At 37.2% G+C, this 21,348-nt stretch overlaps 1 protein-coding gene across 1 annotated transcript; it reads left to right on the forward strand.

The window, feature by feature from the left end:
• Positions 1–229: 229 nt before the first annotated feature.
• Positions 230–20,240, forward strand: AKAIN1 (A-kinase anchor inhibitor 1). The gene is made up of 2 exons (XM_005486681.4): positions 230–583; positions 15,555–20,240. Exons 1-2 carry the CDS (start codon positions 568–570, stop codon positions 15,743–15,745), a joined length of 207 nt encoding a protein of 68 aa, XP_005486738.1. The 5' UTR covers positions 230–567; the 3' UTR covers positions 15,746–20,240.
• Positions 20,241–21,348: the final 1,108 nt, after the last annotated feature.

Below are 21,348 nucleotides of genomic sequence, written 5' to 3' on the forward strand. Positions count from 1 at the left end.
TGCTGTCAGCTTGCATTGAAAGCAGCGCACCCCAAAATGTCAGGCAGAGGGACTGTTGTCGAGAGGGGTAATTAGGAGCAATTAGCCAGTCTCCCTGCCGGGCAGATCGCTGTTGCCTTTCTCCTTTTTGCCCTTACCCCTGCTGCTACTGCAGGGTAAGGAGTTATGGCAGTGATGATTCCCTGGAAGAGAGAGAGAGGGAGAGTGCGTGTGTGTGTGTGTGTGTGTGTGTGTGTGTGTGTGTGTGCGCGCGTGTGTGTGTGTGTGTGTGTGTGTCCGTGCGGGCGCCCCGGCCCCCTCCCCGCCCCGCCGCATTGTGGAGGGAGGGACCGCGGCCGCCTCCGCCGCCGTGCGGGGCCGGGCGCTGTCCGTGGTGCTGAGCCCGGCGGGACGGGCGCTGGCCGAGGTGCCGATCCAGCAGGGCCGGGCGCTGGCCGTGGTGCTGATCCCAACGGGGCGGGCGACGTCCGGGCGTTGATCCCAGCGGGGCCGGGAGCTGTCTGAGGTGCTGATCCCAGCGGGGCCGGAGCTGTCTGAGGTGCTAAGCCGTGCTACCCGGGCGGCATCATGGTTTTCGCTCCAGGTAAGGGCAGCTGCATCCTGATCCCAGCCGGGTAGCCTTGCAGGAAGGCCCCGGCCGTGCTGGAGAGGTGCTGCGGGGAGTGGGTAATGGGTGAGGCAGAGCTGCCAGCAGGCAGAGGCAGGTAGGTTCAAACGAGGATGTTTAGCTTAGAATTTCTTAGTTGTGGATCCAAAGGTTATGAGGGTCACCCCTGTGGTTCTCATCAGGGACAGGAGCCTCCTATAGAAGTGTGCAGGGTGCTGTGCTTGTCAGACTGCACTAAAGGGTCACGAAGGGAGTTGTGGCCTTTCAGTGACTGGAGAGTGAATCCCCCTCTGCACCCACAACAGTGGCTGCTAATACAACCATCCCTGAAACTCATGGAGATAATTTATAAATTTTATTTCCTCTTTCTTCCTCCTCAAAACAAAATAGGTATTTGAATGAAAGAGAACAGAAAGTTTGTTTAGTCCAGTTTTTACTGGAGCTAAATTGAAGATTTCAGCAGTTCGTGTCTAATGTGAGAGTTCACTGTATAAGAGTGCAGAATCTCTAGTGCATAGTATACTTTTGTGTTAACCCATAGAAGAAGCAAAACTACAGCAATTTTTTATTGGATTTGGTACATTCTGCTTGGAAATAGGCAGTTTGTTGTTCGGAAAAGGATGAGAGGGGTGAGAGGCCCTCCAGTAGCTCCAGGGTGTAAGTGTAAGTCATGAGTAATATCTTCGGTAGGGACATGACTTGAAAATATCTTCATTAAAAATGTATAACTTTCAGTAAAATAGTGGGTCAATAGAAAAGGGAAAGCAAACACTGCAACTTGACAATGAATAACTATTAATACCTTTGTTTTGCAAAGCTAACAGCAGTTTTATCATTCATAAAGTTGTATATCCAATCTCTGAAAGGGTAAGAATCCAAAAGTTTTACACTTTTGTATTAAAAAAAAATCTTGGGTCTGACTTTGCTACCCAATTCAGTTTAATTTTTTAAAAAAATAGTATCTTTTTTTTAAGCATCTCATTAATTTTGCCTATTTAATTGCCTGGTTGCTCTCTAATTTCATATGTTCGTGTTTACATCATGCTCCGAAATTGGGGTCAAGTTATTTGTCTTAATAGAACAATCCACTGCTTTTTGTAATTCATCTTCAGCATTAGTGGCTTTTTCCTGAACTCCTTTTGTCTGTCACACTGTCACCATTAACTGTACAAGTTTTTTAAATTCTCTGTGGGACTGGAATACTTCAGGAAGAGATTACCGCTAAAATAATGAAAACATGCACATTTTTTCTCCAAAGACTGAAGAAGAACAAACCCCAAAGCTCATTAATAACTGCATGAATTGTTCTTTTCACCACTCTAATCCATAGACAGAAAAAAAAAAATCCTCTGTCTTAAACTGTTTTATATGGTCATCCTTCAGTTTTCCTTTACTCAAAGAAAAGCCCATGGTCTCCTTGCAAATGTTGCCATAAAATACTTAGGGCAACTAAATGAGAATTAGTAAAAGAGATGATAAAACAATCTATTGTGTTCAGACAGAGCAAGCCTGAGTAGATTCCAATTTTTTATTGCTTTTCTTCCCTGCAAATCAGCTCTGCCCTGGCATTATCTCTTCACCAGAAATTAAAAATAAAAAAAAAAAAATTAAGAGGTTTATGCATCTTTAGCTTCTTCATAGTACTTAAGGCCATATGATGTAAAAATATTATAAGTCTACTAAGAAACTGACTTTCATTTCTTCAGTCAACTTTCTGATTTTATCTCACTGTGATGAATGACCTCATTTTCTGTTCCATTTATTTGTTGGGGTGTGAAGGGAGAGGAAGTAAAAGATTTATCTAACTGTAAATGGTTAGGGTCAGAAATATAAACTTCCAGGATGGGATAGAAAAAAGCAAACAAAACAACAATCAAGAGAAAATTTTTTTCCAGGAACAAAAATTATGGAAGTCATTTACCTGATAACAAAGATAAGATTTTGCAGATGAAAAGGATGATGTTCTTTTTCTTAAGGTCTTGGATATATTATTTCAGAACACCGAATTAATGGACTATATTTATAAACTGTTAAGTAGAAGCAGCTTATCAAGTTTAAATAACTTTTTAAAAGGCAAAGCTGACTGACTATTTACTGAATACATACTTTCCTGTTAATCTTCAACTCTCTAAAACTTATTATTTCCTGTGTTGAAAAATAACACAACAAAACAGCACAAAAAGAAGCAACATCGAAAGAAGCCTGGCTATTACTGAGATAGATAGCTAGATAAAAATATAATAAAATGGCCAGTATTCCATGCCTAAATTGGATGTCCTGGTTCATTTTAGACAGTGTATTGCTATTTGTAGGTATGCAAAAAGGTATTCTTAATTTTTTACATTTATTCATATTCTTCTTTCCCAGTGAAAATTAATATTGAGACTATTCCAGAAAAGGAACTAAGAGTGCATTTTTTCATTACTTTGTTTAATTTGACTGGGGCTTCATTGCATTGTCTTCTGCTGATTGATTAATGATGTGCTGATGTATAGGAAATGCAGTCCAAGCTCTGTGAGATGTCTGGCATTCATTTCCCTGGATAATTCACACATGTTGTGCTTCCCTTAGAATGGGGGATGACGCATGAAATTCACACAAGCTACACATTGCAAGGTTTAGCTTCTTTAATTTTCCTGAACTGAAATACTTTGGGCAGTTTGAGATGTAGATAACAATATTTTATTTTAAATTGCATGTAAGGATGGAGGTATGCATAAAACTGCAGTAGAGAACCATGAAATTTCTAAGATTAGACCAAAAAAGCAGAGAGAAGTCATAATTTTGAAATTTCAGATCTTCATGCAAAGTTTTTCTTAAATTTTCTTCAAGGGATGGTGTATTACAGAATTAGCCAGATTAGCCTATAAAATATTGCTAACTATAGATAATTCCACAGATTTAATACATGCCATTGTGAGGTAGGAAATGAAGAGTCATTAAAACATTTATTTGTTCTAACACATTAGTAAAAATTAGATTATGCAGCAAGGTTTCTGCTGATAGCAGATCATTAGTTTACAAGAATATAATCACTTCCAATATCAGTATTTACCAGATTTAACAGTAACTTTAAATGTCGCCAATCAAACTACTTTTTAGCAGACTTTTACTTTTCCAAAAATTATCTTGGGCATATTCCTTGCTTCTTTTAATTTCCAAAATGTTTTCCTAATGCAAAGATAAAAAAAATACTATTTTCTTATGATTGGTCTAAACAAACACAATACAAAGGTGTTTTTCATGCTTCAAGAATTTGTTTCTGATGCTATTTTGCACAAATCACTCGAACACTTATGTCTGACTCTTACTCTGTAAAGCCATAAATTAAATAATCAAATAATAGAGTCTCATCACTGCAGGCCATAATAGTTTAATCCAGTACAAAGCTGTGATTTTTTGGGTTTTGGGTTTTTTTGTTTGTTTGTTTGTTGGCATAGTTTATTTTAGAAAGGAATCAAATTTGAACTGAATACCTCAAGAAAGACTGGAATATTTACATTGACAGGTTGTTTCAGGTCAAACACTTCCTTTCTTAAGCTTGTATCTGCTTTGAATCTTGTGATTTCATCTTTCAGGTGAATCTTGTTATTTGTCAGTGTAATTTGAAGAATTCTTTTTACCTGACAGTTTCTCTGTAACTAGAAACTCAGATGCTTTATTCAACACCCTGTAGTTCTAGAGGGAGGAGGAGGATATAGAATTAATTTTTGTATCAATATTTTTGTGTTAAAAAAAGTGTGAAAACAAAGTTTAAAGATAGACATTTGAGAAGTCAGAATGTTCACAGCTCAGCGCCTTTTTCGTGCAACAGCAACGCCAGTAGGTTTTCAACGAGCTTTTCATCAGCACAGCTGTTCTTGACATTTTTAAGCTGGGAGCAACACAGCAGACTTGTATAATGACACTGAAGATCAGAAATGCATCCTGTACCAAACATTTTAGGAATCTCATTACACTGCAATTGAAGAAATAGCAGCTGCAAACTGAAACAGATGTTCTTACTGGTCTGAATAGTCCTGATCTTCTCCAGGGAAAAACTGGGATAACAACAACCTGTTGTGTTGCAGAATGTGAAGATGTGAAATTTCTTGACTTAATTTTTCTTTTTTTTTTTTTTTTTTTATTACAGTGTTACAGGTACTATTGCAGATTCCTGACCACAATATCCAGATCAAGACAGTATGGAAGGGCCTGTTCATGAATGCAAAAATTGCTATCAATAACTTTACTTCTTTGAAGGTACCCTGTTGTGGGATATCTCCAGTGTTTGTGCTGACTGTGGTACTCTGGCACTCAGTTATGCAATGCCTTTCATCCATGAGAACAAGACAGGATACAGTCCTTATCCTTATTAACTGATGTGCTACATTCTGCTAATTCTCTGAGTTCTGCAGTTCCCCCCCAAAAATCCCTAATAAAAAATGTAAATCTGTATACATATAGGATTCTTATTTGATAGCTTAATGTTGATAAAGTCCATGTGTAGGACATAATTTGAAAATGAAAACCAAAACTATTTGTCAGCCTCATGCAGTCTGAAATAATGGAGGTTTTGTCCAGTATTTGTTATGGCTGGTAGTGAGTATGGAGGCCAGTTGCTGCCCAGAAGTGTCTGAATGCATTTACAGCTCTCAACAGTAGTTCAAAGTGTTTGCCACCTGGTAGGAAAAAACCATATAGGAGGAAATTCCTTATTCTCTTTTGCTGAAGAAAAATGTTTCTTGTGCTGACCTTTTCCCAGTGACACATTCATCTTTTCCCTGCTGTGAAACTCCACCAGCAGACCTCATTAGTGAGGTGAAAGAAATTTAGTTCATAGATATTCAGAAGTATGATTAATATAGCAAGTTAAGAAAACAATCAGCAGTCCCAGGTACAATGTTTCTTTAAAGTACAATTCAACATTGCATTTAAAAATGGCACAGAATTTATTGTTTCAAATAATTTTTAACAGAACTGAAGTCTTGAATAAGTGAGGCTGGCATATTTCACTTTGCTGTCACTGGATTAAATTCTATTCAGGTTAGGTGTGAGAAGAATTCTGTTATCACAGTGACTGTGTATGGCCTATATTGAAGGAGTTGTTCATAGTTGGGAGATAGTGGTAATAAGTGATATAGTCCTAATTAACATCCTTACTGAACTGTTTATTGAGCAGGAAAGTCAAATCGTGAATGTAGAAAATGAATGTGTTACAGTGACCTCTAGAGTTTGTCCCTCCAAGTAATTGTTCTTGAAGGTGGATTGTTCTCTTTTACTTGTTATAGACATAAATAATATCATTCCAATCCTATAAGTTTTATTGTGCTAATGGAAATAAGTGCCCTTACTGTAAAATACAGTGAATGGTAGATTTTTTCTATACCTCCAACCTCGTCTATTAAAGATTTTAAGGACATAATACATTGTATTATGTTACAAACACTAGGTTAAGCAAAAATTATTTGCAAGCAATGCATTCAAATTCATTATAGCCTTTGTGAAGTTTTTTGGCTATTAGTTGCCCATGTGCATCATGTGTTTTACACAATAAATTGAAAGATTCTACAGAAATCTAGTGAATGTCAATTGGAACATAGTCTTTACTGATGTTATCAGAAATGAAAAGCTGACCTGAGTAGCCCTAAAATGCTTCAGGTTCCTTTAGAGTGCCTTGCAACAGAAGTCAGAGGAGGTGAGCTCTGTGTTGCTGTTGTCTGCCCTTGCAAATCCTGTGGTTGTGTTTCCAGAAGACGCTGTCTTCCTTCAAGAGAGTTGGAAATGTTTTTGCCTGAAGAAGTAAATTGAGCCATGTTCTACTCAGGCATTTCACTAGTGATAAGGCAGACATAACCTCCTGTGGATTACTTGTGCTTATAGTTGCTTCACTTTGTAGTATGTATATTGATAGAATAACCCTGAATTTTCTGTCTTTGGGCAGTGAATCCACTCATGATTTATCAGTACAGAAAGGTTGCATATCCATTAATACTTCTGTTAAATACTGGCAGATTGACATTGCATTTTGCTTGAAGTAAGTTTTCTTAATATAGCATAAAATATTTCTCTGGGAAGACAGAGAATCAGTTCCAAGAGTGGAAAACAACATGAGCATCCTGTTGTAGAGAGATTCTGTCAAGATTACAACTATGAAATTAAAAATTCAAAAAAAGGGTTTTGCTCTTTATAGGTGTCTTTTAGGTTTATATAATCTGTGATTTACTTTCTGTCATGACTTTGTGCATATACATGCATGTGTATATGCCCAAGGGAATGGCCTGAAGCTGTGTCAGGGGAGATTTAGGTTGGATATTAGAAAATTATTCTTCCCCCAGGGGGTGGTCATGGCACTAGAATAGACTCCCCAGGGAACTGGTCGTGGCACCAAGCATGACAGAGTTCAAAACTATTTGGACAACACTCTCAGGCACATGGTGTGACTCCTGGGGATTGTCCCAAACAGGGCAGGAGTTGGACCCAATAATCCTGATGGGTCCCCTCCAACTCAGCATATTCTGAGATTCTAAATATACAAAATTCTACATCTATATATATGTATATGAGTATATAAAATCTCAGGCTTGGTTGCTAATAGCTGTATTTACAGTTTTCATACTCCACTCCCATTCTAAAATAAACAGGGAAATTTTTCTGTACTGCTGTGCGTGTGCAAATTTAGGGCTTTTTGTGGGGGATGTTTCTTTTCCTGGGGGTTTTTATTATGGGGTTTGGGATTTATTTTAGAGCTAGAGAAGGGCTCTGCTTCACCTGACATTTGGTCAGACAATTTTTGACTCTGAATAATCTGGTATAAATTGAAATATATCTCAAATGTAGCAGGGCGTTTTCACTGGCTAAAGCAGAAGGTTTGCTGGCTTTTTATAGGTTATGTAACCTTTTCCCTATTTTCTACACTTAAAAAGAAAAGCAGGTTCAGATATTGCAAATTTTAATTAACCTCTACATAGTTCTTTGAGATCAAAACCCATGAAAAGTTATAGAAATCCAAACACAGCAGCTAGCAAAATAAGCTTCCATTGAAAACTTGCCATTTGCTTATGCTTTACAGTGGTGGATACTGAAGTCTTCTAACACAAAAGCTGTGTTTCAATGGGGATCAAAGTGAGCTTTTTGATACAGATTAAGAAGACCTACATTAAAGTTATCTAGAATTCTGTGCTTAATGTTTTTTTTGGTTTTTTTTTTTTAAGATAGGAATCTCTGAGCATCTGAACTGTAGAAAATAGAAGGCAGAGGTGGTCAGATGATGAGTGGTGTCATTCAGGGCCCCATCTTGAAGCTAGTGCTCTTTGATACCTTCATCAGTGACACAGGCAGTGGGATTGAGAGCACCCTCTGCAAGTTTGCAGATGACACAAAGCTGAGCTCTGCAGTTGGCCCAGCAGAAGAATGGGATGCTGTCCAGAGGGACCTGGACAAACTTGAGGACCTCATAGAGTTCAAAAGTCCAAGTGCAAAGTACTGCACATGGGTTGAGGCAATTCCAGAGATGAGCACAGACTGGAAGAACTCATTGAAATCAACCAGGATGAGAAGGTCTTGGGGCTACTGGTGAATGAAAAACTGGATATGAGCTAGCAATGTGCACTTATAGCCCTGAAACCCAACCATATCCTGGGTTACATCAAAAGTACTGTGCCCAGCAGGTCAAGGGAGGTGGCTCCCCCCCTCCACTCTGGTGAGATCCCACCTGTGGTGCTGCATCCAGCTCTGGCACCCTCAACACAAGAAGGGCATGGACCTGTTAGTGTGGGTTCAAAGAGGAAAAAAAAAAGATGAACAGAGGCCTGGAGCACTTCTCCAATGAAGTCAGTTAGAGGGAGTTGGGGTTGTTCAGCCTGGAGAAGGGAAGACACTGGGGAGACCTTCAGGGAGACTTCCAGTGCATAAAAAGGGCTTATAAAAACAGGGAGATTGAGTTTTTATATGGGCAGATAGTGATAAAACAAGGGGGAGTGGTTTTAAACTAAAAGAGGGAAGGTTTAGATTAGATATCAGAAGAAATTCTTCACTGTGAGAATGGTGAGGTACAGAAACAGGTTGCCCAGAGAGGTTCTGGATGCCTCATGGCAGGGGGTTTGGATGTTCTTTAAGCTGCCTTCCAACGCAAACCAATCTATGATTTTATGATAATGATCACCTGTATCTCTGCCACTGGACCTCTCCCACCCTGGAAGAATTATAGTTTTTGGTATAGAGAGGTTTCTTATTTTAGTATTTGAAATGTGTTCTCTAAAAGAAGTAGGAAAATTGTGCAGATTAAGGGAATATAAATTTTTCTTAACTTTGAAGCAGCTGGTCACAGATGCTCTTTAGGAATATCTTCTTTTTAATACACTGAACTGCAGTGTATTAAGACTCTGTTGAATCCAGAAATACCCCTTTTGGGACCAAAATCTGAGTATCACATTTATGTGTTTGGGTGTGACAGAATTGTCAGTGATTAATATTTTTAATCATTCAGACTTCAAAGCTGAAAGATGCAGTCCTTAAGGAATCAAGTTATTCCTATATGTGAAAATACCTAGAAAATATATAGACTGAAGTGTATAATCTGGTTTTAGTTAATATTATTGAACTATGGCAAGAAATCTTACTAAAACATTGAAAAAATGCTTAAGAATAGAGAGGTCTCAGCAATCTCTTAATCTAAAAAATTCATTTTCACTGGCATATTTCAAATTGTATTAAATAACTTGCTGGAGACTTTAAAAAGATAGCTTTATATATAGCGAAAAACCCAAAGAGAATTCCAGATATTCTTATCTCTTAAGAAAGAGTAAAAACTCTCTGGAAAAAAATTACAAAGCCTGAGTTGAGATATAGCTAATGTCTGAATAAAAAGGTACAATGAAGTCTTGCTGTGTAGATATTAGTATGTCTTTTGAGACAGCTTATCTGCATTTCTGCTATTCTCTTTTGCCTTTATATTCCTCCTCTAATTGTATTCAGAGCAGAGTTATTCCAGCTTCATTCTTAAAAGTTTTTTTGAAGAGCAAAGTAGTCTGTGCTGGCCCCTTTCATGATACAGTCCCTCTTCCATGCTGGTTGAACAGCAAGAACTGGGTATGAGGCTAGGGCAGAAAATAAACCTGAACTGAACCTTAACTTTGCAACACTGACTTTCACTAGAAATCCCCTGCACACAGCATATCAGGAAATTGGAAAAACACAGGATCCTACATTAAAGTACTTCTGGCATTTCTGTTATGTTCAGTGTCCTCTCTTCCTCAAGGAATCATGGTAAATGAGTATTGTCTCCTGCTGCTTGACAGATATTAGTCAGGACCTCACTGGGCTCTATTTTAGAGCATGAGAAATGGTACTGGACAGAATTAACTCTAGTGCAGTTAAGAATACATTTATTACTAATTTTTTTTTATTTTAAATATTAAATTTGTAACTTCATTGTAGGACCTTTTAATGAGGTCTCTGAGCTTGTACCATTACTGACATTGAGACAAATTGGGTTTCTAATTCTGCAAAATATTTTAATGACTCTCATGTGCAAAGTTGGTTTGTGCACATGTGTTGGAATATCTTCAACCCTGGCTGATTGCCACGTTCATTCACTCTGAATGTAATTAAAATGACTCATCAACTTTTCCTGATTGTGAATCTCTTCTTCAAATTAGGTTTCTTGTGCTGAAATCCCAGCGCCAACCTCTAAAGCAAATCAAAGAAGGAGAAATCTTAACCACTTCAATTCACAGGTTACAAAGTATTTGCCAGTGGAGGCTCACCTGGAACTCCTATGTTGTGGCCAACAAGATGGAGAGATATGTTACTGCCTAATGGCAAAGGGAAATTAAAGAACAGAGCTTGGTTTCTTGTAGAAGAATATCAATATTGATGCAAAGAATGTTAATGTTAATTATTACTACATTCACACATACATGTCATTACAAACTTGCCAGATTCTGTAAGGTTTTTCAATATCTGTAGTTATAAACACAATTTACATAACAACATGTAGCTTTTTGCTGTATGCACAGCTCCCATGCATCCACACTGGACCTTCTGATGAAGTCGAATCATCATGGTCTTGTCTATTGATACTTTCATTCCATTTAAAATTTTCATTAGTACGGTCAACTGGGTTAAAAAATTACAATAATAATTTTCAATAGAATTGAGAGATTTTCCAGAGATCAGTATTTTTCCTGAATTAATAATAACAATAATTTTATTTAAAAACTAATTCTAATGTTGCAGTGTTGCAGGAAAGAGTAATCATTAATTATTACAATCCAAAGCAATATATTGCTAAAACTAATGGTAAATTTTTTAGTTAAAGACTCTACCTGTATAATCTTATGTAAATTTGAAGAAAAATATATTTATTTCTTGGCTCTTTCAGCTTCAGAATTGTTGCATAAATTTAAATTTTAGATAACAGGGGAATGCATTATGCATAATTCTGAGTTTTAAATTGATCAGAAGTTTATTTAGGGAAATGTGATTTTTACTCTTATTTTTAGATACAGTTAAAATTCAAAATGGTTTATACAACATACAGGAACAATAAACCTTACGAGCTTTGAGGAAAGGTGAGTGTAAAGGTCTTTAGCTCCTCACTGCTTATTGACAGCATTAGTGGATCTGGGATAGACTTGCATCTTTGCAAGATCATGCCTGTCATAGTTTACCTTCATGATAGTATTCCAAATAATCCTAGGAAAATGTACAGCAAGGAGCTTAGCTGTTGATTCAAACATATTAGCCATTATTGAGTGTTACTTATTAGGAGTTTTTTATAAAGGTGTAATAAATTTAACTTCTAGCTAGCTGAAAGGAAATAGCCCCAGGGGATATCAACAGAAAGTGAGGGAGACTACTTTGATTGCAGGCTGGAAAGGTAGTGACTCAGGATACTTTGAAGAAAGTGGAGAGTATAAATGAGAGAAGGCTGATGTGCAACTAGAGTAAATTTCCTAAACATTTGATCTCTAAAAGCTTTTTTCTTTAGTGTTTTTTTTCCACTTTCTAGAATATTACGTAGTGTAGAAATGTCTCAGAGGATGTAAATCTTACACACAAGGAGTCCTTAGACTTAAACTCATATTAGTTCTGTTAATTGAAATGAGTACTTGGAATTTACTTCAATTATTTTTATTTTTATTCTTTTTCCAAACTTCTGTCATATTTCCCTTCATGGGGAGCATCCTCAAGCAAGCCAATTTCAAGGCACTGATACATACCGCTAATTTTAGGTAGAAATGGAATATGTAACTGACTCCTGCAGCCAGTCCAAGATTTGGATGGTTTTTGGATCTCTCAAACTGTATTTTGGATTGCAGAACCAGACCAGTGTTTAAAAGTTACTTTTCATCTGCTGAGTTAGTTGGCATTAAATTTATGGAGAGTAGCACAAGGTAATAAAAACATGCTAAAGAGGCTTCATCATGTGTTGATGATAAATTTGCTGGTTTGTATTTAACATCCCTCAACCCAGATATTTCACTCCTCTCTTTACAGAATTGGGGTGCTGGGTATGAGGGGTGAGCATCCAAAGATAGAGAACAAACAAAGATTTTCTAACTTCAAGAGGAAAATATAGTCTTTAGAGAAGGCAAACTAATAGGCAGCATGTGTTTCTGATGTTCAAGCTTTTCCCAGAAATTACTTCAATGACATATTTGTCATGGAATTTTAACTTAACAGTTATACTTCAAATCTTAAAAAAATGGTAGATAAAAAAGAATTATATTTTGTCATCTTAGTAAGTCTCATTTTGATTAGCTAAACATGAAACACCTAGCCAGCAGGAGCTATGTCCTTTTTTTACTAGACTGAAAATGTGCCGTTCTTGAAGTGCCTAATTAATTCTATAGGCACTCGAATTTCTGCCTGGATGTCCACAGCAGTCTGTATTTCAGCAAGGTGGACATAAATATGTTCCAGCTCAGCCCCTTTGGGATTCTTGTATGAGTCATCTCTGCTTTCCTTTCTTCTTAATCAGAGTAGGTCCAGTGTATCAATAAATAAGTGAGCTTCTCAGGAAACAACTATCCAACTGCTTTCCTTGAAATGAATAATTGGAAGAAGAGGAGGTAGTGGGGATGCTTTTTCGGAGATTGCTGTTTACTCATTCAGGAAGTGGAAAAGTTGTGATTTATTGCAGCCTAGCCAGCCAAAATCACAGGAATGGAGTAGGTTTGTTGTTGGAAGGGACCTCTAAAGGTCATCTTGTCCAGCTCCTACTCAAGCAGGGTCATCTAGAACCACTTGCCCAGGATCACGTCCTGTTGGACCAGCTGTAATAGATACAATATACCCGGGGAGCTGGATGTTTGTTTTTGACTGCTTGAAATCTCTGGCAGTCCAGCTCCTACAAATAATGGTCCCAACACAGGCTCAGACCTGGGTCAAACACAGTGCCAGATATCACCCTCCAAAATAACTATCATTTTCACTTGGTTTCTAATTTATATGGTCACCCTCCAAAATAACTATCATTTTCACTTGGTTTCTAATTTAGATGGTCCACACAAGCTGCCAATGGTGTCATTGTTCACATCACCCCGGGCCAACAGCTTTGATTCTTTCTGTCTCTGAAGCCAATTATCTTTTGTTATCTGGGTTGCTATCATCCTAACCATTTTACACAAATATTAATTAAGTTTATTCAAGCTGCTTCATTTCCTTTCTGTGCATACCTAAACCCTCAGAGGCTGGGCAGAGGTAGTCCAGAGGTTTTGGGTTCTCTGTTCTTGGTTATCTCAGCAAATAAAAGAATCATCTAATGGCTTAGAGCTGAGCAGACATACTCTACATCTCACTTATCTGTGTGGTGCTTTCAGACAGGTTTTGCTCCTGAATAAACAACTGAAAAGCCCAGAGAGAAATGCACTTGAAATCTCTTTTTGTTCAACTGACTGTTGCTATGGATGACCTTTCTAAAGTAAAAATATTTAAACATCAGATTTTGTAGATTAATTGGCAAGGACCAAATAAATAACAAAGCATCCCTAAGGAGAGCAAACTGAGTAATTTTCAACAGCGATGTGCTTAATGACAGTATGTTTTCAATTTTATTTTCTGGAGGTTTGTGGCTTTGGCAAAATTTTTATATTTCATATAACTTCATCGTCTATTCCAACATATTCATTTTTATTTAGAATTTTATGTTTATCCCTGCTTTTGTTAATACATTATCTTCTGAACATCAGATGTGTTGACTGATCTTTTTCAGCCAGGCAAGAAGACTAATTAGATGAGTGATAAAATGTGAGTTCATATTTGAGTAGTGAAGAATTATTATACTTGATCTGTTCAGTAACATTTAATTCCATCCAAAACCACGCTGTTTCAAGTGCTGAGAAGTGGAAAAAACTGAATCAGGGAATCTGACTGTTCCAAGAATTCAAGTGATTTTTTCAGTCAGCTTTTCCAGTTTAAAACACTTTTCCTATTTCACAGGTTTTCACAGGTTTTAACCTCTTACTTGTCTTTACAGTGATGAGTACCCCAGACCTGGACACAGCGCACCAGAGTCTGACAGGGGCTGAGCACAGGGGTAGAATCACCTCCCTTTGCTCCTGGCCATGTCCTTTTTGTAAAGACCAGCATACATTTCTGGACTACAAGCCATCTTAGTTCCAGCTTCTTGTCTACCAGTATCCCCAAGTACTTCTCCACAAATCTGCTGGTAATACATTCACCACCCAGTCTGCATTGATATCAGGCATTACTTTGATCCACGTGCAGGACCCCTTGTCTCTTTCCTCAAGCATTTAACATATTCCCTAAGGAAACAAGTGATTCTTCTTTTCTTTCTATGTTAATTTTCCTTGAAAAAACTCTGAACATTGGGAATTCATCACAATTTCAGATATGCACCTCTCATAAAAGCACCTGATCTTTAATTCACTCTGTTTGATTTCTCTCAGGACACAATTCTTAATATATGTAATTAAAACAGACAGTAAACCACAAATCCTCTGTAATGAAATACATGAGCATAACAGTCAACTAAGAAAGAACTGTCTTTAAAAACTTTAAAATCAAATCTAGTGGTGTCAGTAGCACCTAGTCTAAGCATTTCAATTAGAAACAGATTTCCTATATGCCAATAAGTGCACGTAAGAATTATTTTTTCAAATCAGTATCATCTGTGACCATTACAGACTATTCTATATTGTCCAAATTGCCACTTATGTTAGGAGTCAAAATACTTTTAAAAACAAACCTCTTAACATAAACTACTCTTCCTCATTACCAGATGTCAGTAGTCATACTACATAATTTTTCTCCAGATTTTAAAACTTTAGCCAAACAAGGAAGTTTTACATGAAAATATGTATTTGACTGGTTGTCATAGAAAATGTTCTCTGTTTTACTTACAGGAATCTGAGTATTTCTTAATGTTTTGCAGACATTTTTGAAAATCTTTCTAAGGGTTAATAAACAACACTAAACAAAATCTTGTACCTTGAAGTCAGTTGGGATTTGATGGATGAAGGCTTTCAATCTGAAGTAAAAAAAAAAAAAGAAATGTTAATGAAACAGTGTTTTTTTTAATGTGGTGGTAAGGGAGTACATGTCAGACTTGCAAAATAAAGTCCAATTCCCTATTGAGAAGCACAGCTCAAGTCAAAATGGATGTGATTCACAGCTGGATGAGAAAACCTTTCCTGTCTTACTGCACAACACATCTGTTCTTGTTTCAGCTGTGAAGTCACAGCTGTCCCCAGTGCTGGGAAGTGGGTAATTGAGCTGTATGACTCAAAACCTCCCCCTTCATTCAGTTCTGTGGTGCTGAGCACGCACAGGCACTTTCCTCCCTAATTTATCTTCTTCAGTATTGGCAGGTTTCCTATGCAATAAACTGTTCTCAGTCACTCTGTGATTTTGCTTCCCCCCTCCTCTTTTTCTGTCCTTCACGTTTTCATGGACTAACCCCAAATTCTTAGCTCCTTTTCTTTTTGTTTGGCTCTGGCAGGTGAGAAGCCAGGGCTGGAGCAAGATGAAGTTAAGCTGCAGATTGCCAGCAAGCAGATTGTGCAGACTGCCATCCTCCGAGCAGTGCAACAAGTTTCCCTGGAGAGCCAGCAAAAGGAGAAGCGAACAAACACCGGTACAAGCCTCCAACTAGAAAGAGGAAAACTAACCAAGAAGCATGAAAAGAAGTAAAGGAGGAGATTGGGGTTTTTCAACTCCAGTCTGCAAGTGTTTTCAGCCTTCTCTTTAGTATCAGCTGTATTGCTAGTGCAATGCCACTGCTGTTAAGCAAACCAAAGTATTATCACACCTAGACATAGGGTAAAACTGCAATAGTCCTCATCTGAGAAATACTAAGTGCATTAGATGAATGACTCCATATTTATGCAGTGCCTCTTAACAGAAACAATATAACCATAGCTGTAAAAGTAGTTTCAAGCACAAGCTCTCATGATATGAGCTTATTCTCAAAAGCTTGTTGCCAGTGCACTTTCATGCTAAGTTCTGCGAGCACCATTTACGTCAGTTCAGCTGGACGGACCCTTCTCTGCGTTTCTGGGCTCACTGAAGCTCTCTTGGCTGAAGAAATCGTTCATTGTCAGGTGTAGCAGAATGATTTCAGGCTCCCTTGAAGCACGAGTTTGTACTTTGCTCTGATTAGATATGAACTGTGTGAGATGGCAGTAAAAAGTGGATTTGGTAAGTTCTGTGAACCAGTGTATTTTTTCATCTTGGGGGAAAAAAGCAATCCAGTAAGACTGCAGTGACTGTGATCTATGACTATGATCATATAGCTATGATCTATGTCTTTTTTTAAAAGAAGTTAAATACTGAAGTTTTAGTCTATTTATTTAAATACTTCTATACTTCTGCATAAAAATCACTTGTGCCTCAACTATTCCTTTTAATTTTCTTGATATTGAAAGAAAAGGAACTGATGTGAAGAAAAGTTGGCCAGAATTTGCTCCAGTTTTGCAATTCTTCTGGGTCTTGATTTACAGACAGTGAAGACTGAAGTGTCTTAAATAAAGGGAGGTTGAATATATTAATATTTTTAAGGATGAAAATATACAGTATCTCTTGTACAGTATCTATGAATTCTGTCATGGTAGGTATTTCTCACCTGCTGGGTATAAAGTGACTTTAGATATTTGCAGTTGTTACATATTCAACTTAAATAGCACTGTGTGAAGCTGGTGATACAGGGCTTATCCTTTCAACTGCTCTATATAGCTGAAGAAATCCATGATGTTTCTGAAAATACAAATTAAATAAATGTATCCTTCACTTTTATTGCTCCCTTTATGGAATGATGATTGCACTATTATACATGTGAAATTAATAACTGTATATTTAAATCTAGAAATGGCTTGTAGCTCTGCTTCAAATGAATTCCTGTATTCCTGTAGTAATACAGCTGGAAATACAAAGAGGAAGATGCCCTGCAAAACTTTCTTAATGGCTTTTCTACTCAGCTAGATGATACTCAGAGACTGTGGGTTAAATAATTGGCTATTGCTGTGTCCTGTTGCTTCTGTTAAACGATTTTGGGATTCCTTCTGTTGGACAGAGGCTTAGTCATGAATAACCACATACTGTAATATTAAGTCTTTGTAATCTGCTTGGTTTCTTTTTATTTTTTAAATTTTTTAATTTAACAGCACTGACTCATACAAGATAGTGATTTAGCTCAATCTTCTTTCACTTAAAAATGCAAACAGGAATTCAACATGATTGAAAGTGTTCCAAATAATCTAGTAATGAAAACTGACCTGGATTCCAAGTACACAGGTGGTTCACTTCTGTAGACACTGGGTGAGTTTTTAGTCGAGCAAACTTTGAAAGGTGAAAGTAGTTGGGTCTTGAGGCACGTATGTGTTTTTGTAATAGTTATTTTTTAACCATTAGATTTTTCACCAGTTCACCTTTGTTTGGGAGGCACTTCTTTTCTAAGCACTCTTTGCATTTTTCTCTCTGAGAGCCTAAGAAAACTGATCATGAATGAAGGTTCAGTTCTGAGGCTGATGAGCAGACAAGTCTGGTGGATGAGAAAGAGCAAACTTGTTGGAGAGACTCTGTGGTGCAAAACGGTGTTTGCCATGGACTCACCATGCTGCAGGAAGTACATACGCAACAACTCCACTTCTTCAAAATTATTTTACTTTTTAAATGCTTCTTGTCCCCAGAAATTTGAAATATATTTGGGTTAGGTGTTTTCTTTTGGTTGTATGGGTTTTTTGTTGTTGTTGGTTTTGATTTTTTTATGCTTTGGTTTTTTGTTACGGATAATTATGTTAATAACGTTCATATAGTTTTGGAACTGTTTCTTTTTATGCCATTTTTAAAATTAATCCTTTTGGCAAGAGAAGAATTTAAAAAACCAGTGAATCTGGGCTTTTGCCACTGCTTCATATTAGCCTCTTCCACTCGTCCTCCCACTGTGCACTTCTACAATATCACTTTACTCTCTCTTTGCAACTGCCCTCATCCTATTAGGCACATTATTTATTACTCAACTGTTTAATAGTCACGTCCATCATTGTCAGAATACCAATGCCATCAGAAGTCTAATATCTTGGAAAATAAAAAATGACTGGGAGCCTTGGCTTCTTATATGCTTATTAGACAATCTCATGAAGTACTTACTGTGTGCTCATGAGGTGTGTAGTAATTTATGCATTATTCAGCACAAAAAAAAAATACATATCTTAGAAATACAAGGCAATCAAAAAGGTAAATATAAGTAATTAAAACAAACTTACCACTTATTAGCACTTACGGTGGTAAGCAAAATGTTGTACAAATATGTGAAATTATATTTATCACAACTCCAGAAGAACAGAGGAATCACATGTGTGTGGCTATCCTGCATTATGCTTGCTATGCTGTCATTCAGGTTGATTATAACAATTTTATTATCATGATGCACTCTTCTTTGTAAGGTTAATAAAGCAGCAATGCCTAAATGGAGATTCACATGGCCACAGCAGGATGTTGTAACAGATTACTAAATGTCACTGTACATCAAGTTTTTGGTCCTGTGTGGTCACACTGGAAATCTCTGCTCTAAAATAAATAAAACCAACAACTGTGACTTGGAAACAGCCATATTAATTTTATCATTTCAGAAAAATAAAAAAGCATTCTGTGATAATATTATGAGTTGGAGATTCTTGGATGTTTATTCAATAGCAAACAATCACCTGGAAGTCTTACAGACTCTACTCAAGTCATGTATGATTTTATTTTTTTCTGGTGATATTTTTTAAGTGTCTCAGATTATAGTATGTTTACAATGGTAAGTATATAAAATTGCTTTGTAACTATTCTTAATATGATTACCATGAAATATGCTGCAGTTGTTCTTTAAATGTGTGCCTATGTCAAATACACAGTTAATGTATCATTACTGAAGGCTTTGCTAAAAAAAAAAGTTTAATTTCAATTAGTAGAAAATATAAAAGGAAGTAAAATGAATTCTTGAAAGAATATGTGATTCACCCATTCCTTTGGTTACCCACTCAGGTCTGAGAAGAAATTAAATTAATAAAAACCTGACTCTTGACATAAAGTATTTTTCACAATGGGGTTCCTACAACACAGGGATAAAGTTGCCAAAAGAGTTTGTGGGAGCTGGGAGGAGAACCTGAACTATTGGTAAATGTCTTCTTCACTGCCTCAGTAAGGAGTGAGCAGCAGTACTGATGGAGCCTGATGAATGGGTTTTCTCTTCATTAGGTTTTGGTGCCTCATGGTGTGGTCTGGCAGAATCTTTTTCCCTATTTTGGGTAATAGGTTTTAAATTTATGATGTACCCTGCTCTTCAAAACAAGTACAAGTAAGATCTCTGTTCTTTGCTTCCAGAACTTCATTCACAACACCAGGTGGACATGTATGAACTTTTGTTTTTAAAGATCATCTTCCCTGGATTTAGTCAACATGCCCAGTGATTTCTTTAATCCCTAAGACTGAATGGGTGAGCACATATATTATCTGTGTGCTCAGGGAACACCAAGAAATAGATACATATTTTAAATTCATTTGCTTCTAAGCTGTTCTTGTCTGCCAGGCAGATTTTCTTTGTTTAATTAACATAAGCAGCTTTTCTTTTCTCATCACTTTTTCTCCAGTGACTTGCTACTTGGATTTTGTTATATGAGCTTGCTAGTTCTAACACAAAAACAACAATAGTTCACATTTATAGTTTGGCTTTCATTAGAAGCCCTGTGGTGTTACATGTTCCATTTTGGTGTGGTTTTCGTCTTTTCTTTCACTAAAGATGAGTAACAACAAATGATGTTCTAAAGAGAAGGGAGTTTGTGTGGGAGTTGTAGTTGTGTTGGCATTTTTGGGGCTTGCTTTTTTCTCCTCCAGTTGCCTCTAGCAGAAGACCACATGGGGCAAGTCATCATGAATCATTCACATGCACTGTGACAGTAGCTCAATGTAGAACTTGCACAGAAAGAGAGAAAACTAACTCTTACATAAACTGGAAACTGAATTGAGTTATTCTAGGCTGATTCTAAAATGTTAGAGTAAGACACTCCTGATAGCTTTAAGGAAAATATTCCTGTGCACTTTGAGAGTTTAACCCCATTTAGAAACACCAGCTAGTGAAGGCTGTAATTGCTTGCTTTGTAATATGAGGTGGAAAATAAGTACTATTGTATTGTTCTGAAGAATTAAATGATACCTCCTTGTGTCTGTGGAAGATTTTGAATTGTGTCTTTTGGCAAGGTGACCCATTTGCTCCTGCCCTATGGAGTGAATTAACTGCTCTTCTGTGTGCACATGAATCCCAGAAGGTTTAGCTCCTCTCTTCAGTTGCTACAGTAGATGCCCTTGCCTTGTATTTGCCTAGCAAACATAACTCCTACGAATGCTGTTCCCCCTCATTTCTTTCCCATGAAGCAGCTCATTCTAAAAATCCTCAGTTACAAGACTAACTGTAGAAGCCATCTGCTTCCAGGAATGGGAGAGTGAATATTATAAATCTTCTTTGCCTCATTGGAGGGATATTGGTTCTTTCCCACATCTTCCTGTATGTGTTTATTTCCAAAGAGGACAACTCTGTTAGCCAATCCTTCCTTGCTATCACTGGCTGATGTTTTACCCATAAAGTTTAGCCAAGTGATCTTCATTATTTCCTTCCAAGGAAAAACTGCTTCAGGGAGAGAGTTTGTCCTGACTTGTCACAGTTTATTAGACCCAGCTGACTTCAACTGATAACATACATGATTTGGTTTTTTATCCCCTATATCTACAAGAGCAGACTTTTAGGTCTAATATCTACATTGCTGAGGATCTAATCGTTCTCTTGGTACTCCACCAGCTGAAAAAGTTTATATACTTCACAAAGTAGAACTTAGTGTAAAACTTTTCAGATCTTGTAATTCTTCCCATCATATTTCCCAGAATCATAGATACTTTTATGCAACTACTTTGTTTTACTGAGTATTACACTTGCTAAATCTATAGGCAGGAACAGGGAATCTCATTGCCCTCCTCTGTTTCAATCACTGAGACCTGCAGAGAGTGTCAGAACTGCACATGCCAATGACCCTCTCAGTGCTGAACTGCTTTTGTGGCTCTTTTTTCACCTCACGTTTCTTTATTTTTATGTATTTACTTCCGGAAATCAGTCAAATCAGGAGACCCACAGAACAGGGGTATCTGAGATACCAGTGGTGCAAGAACCAAGTGTGTCCCCACATCATTCTCAATTTTATACCTTTTCAGGGTCAAGAAACATAAACATTAACAGTCCAATTAACATGGACTAGTTACAAGGTCAT

The sequence above is a fragment of the Zonotrichia albicollis genome, chromosome 1 (assembly GCF_047830755.1).
Source record: "Zonotrichia albicollis isolate bZonAlb1 chromosome 1, bZonAlb1.hap1, whole genome shotgun sequence".
Classification (NCBI taxonomy): domain Eukaryota; kingdom Metazoa; phylum Chordata; class Aves; order Passeriformes; family Passerellidae; genus Zonotrichia; species Zonotrichia albicollis.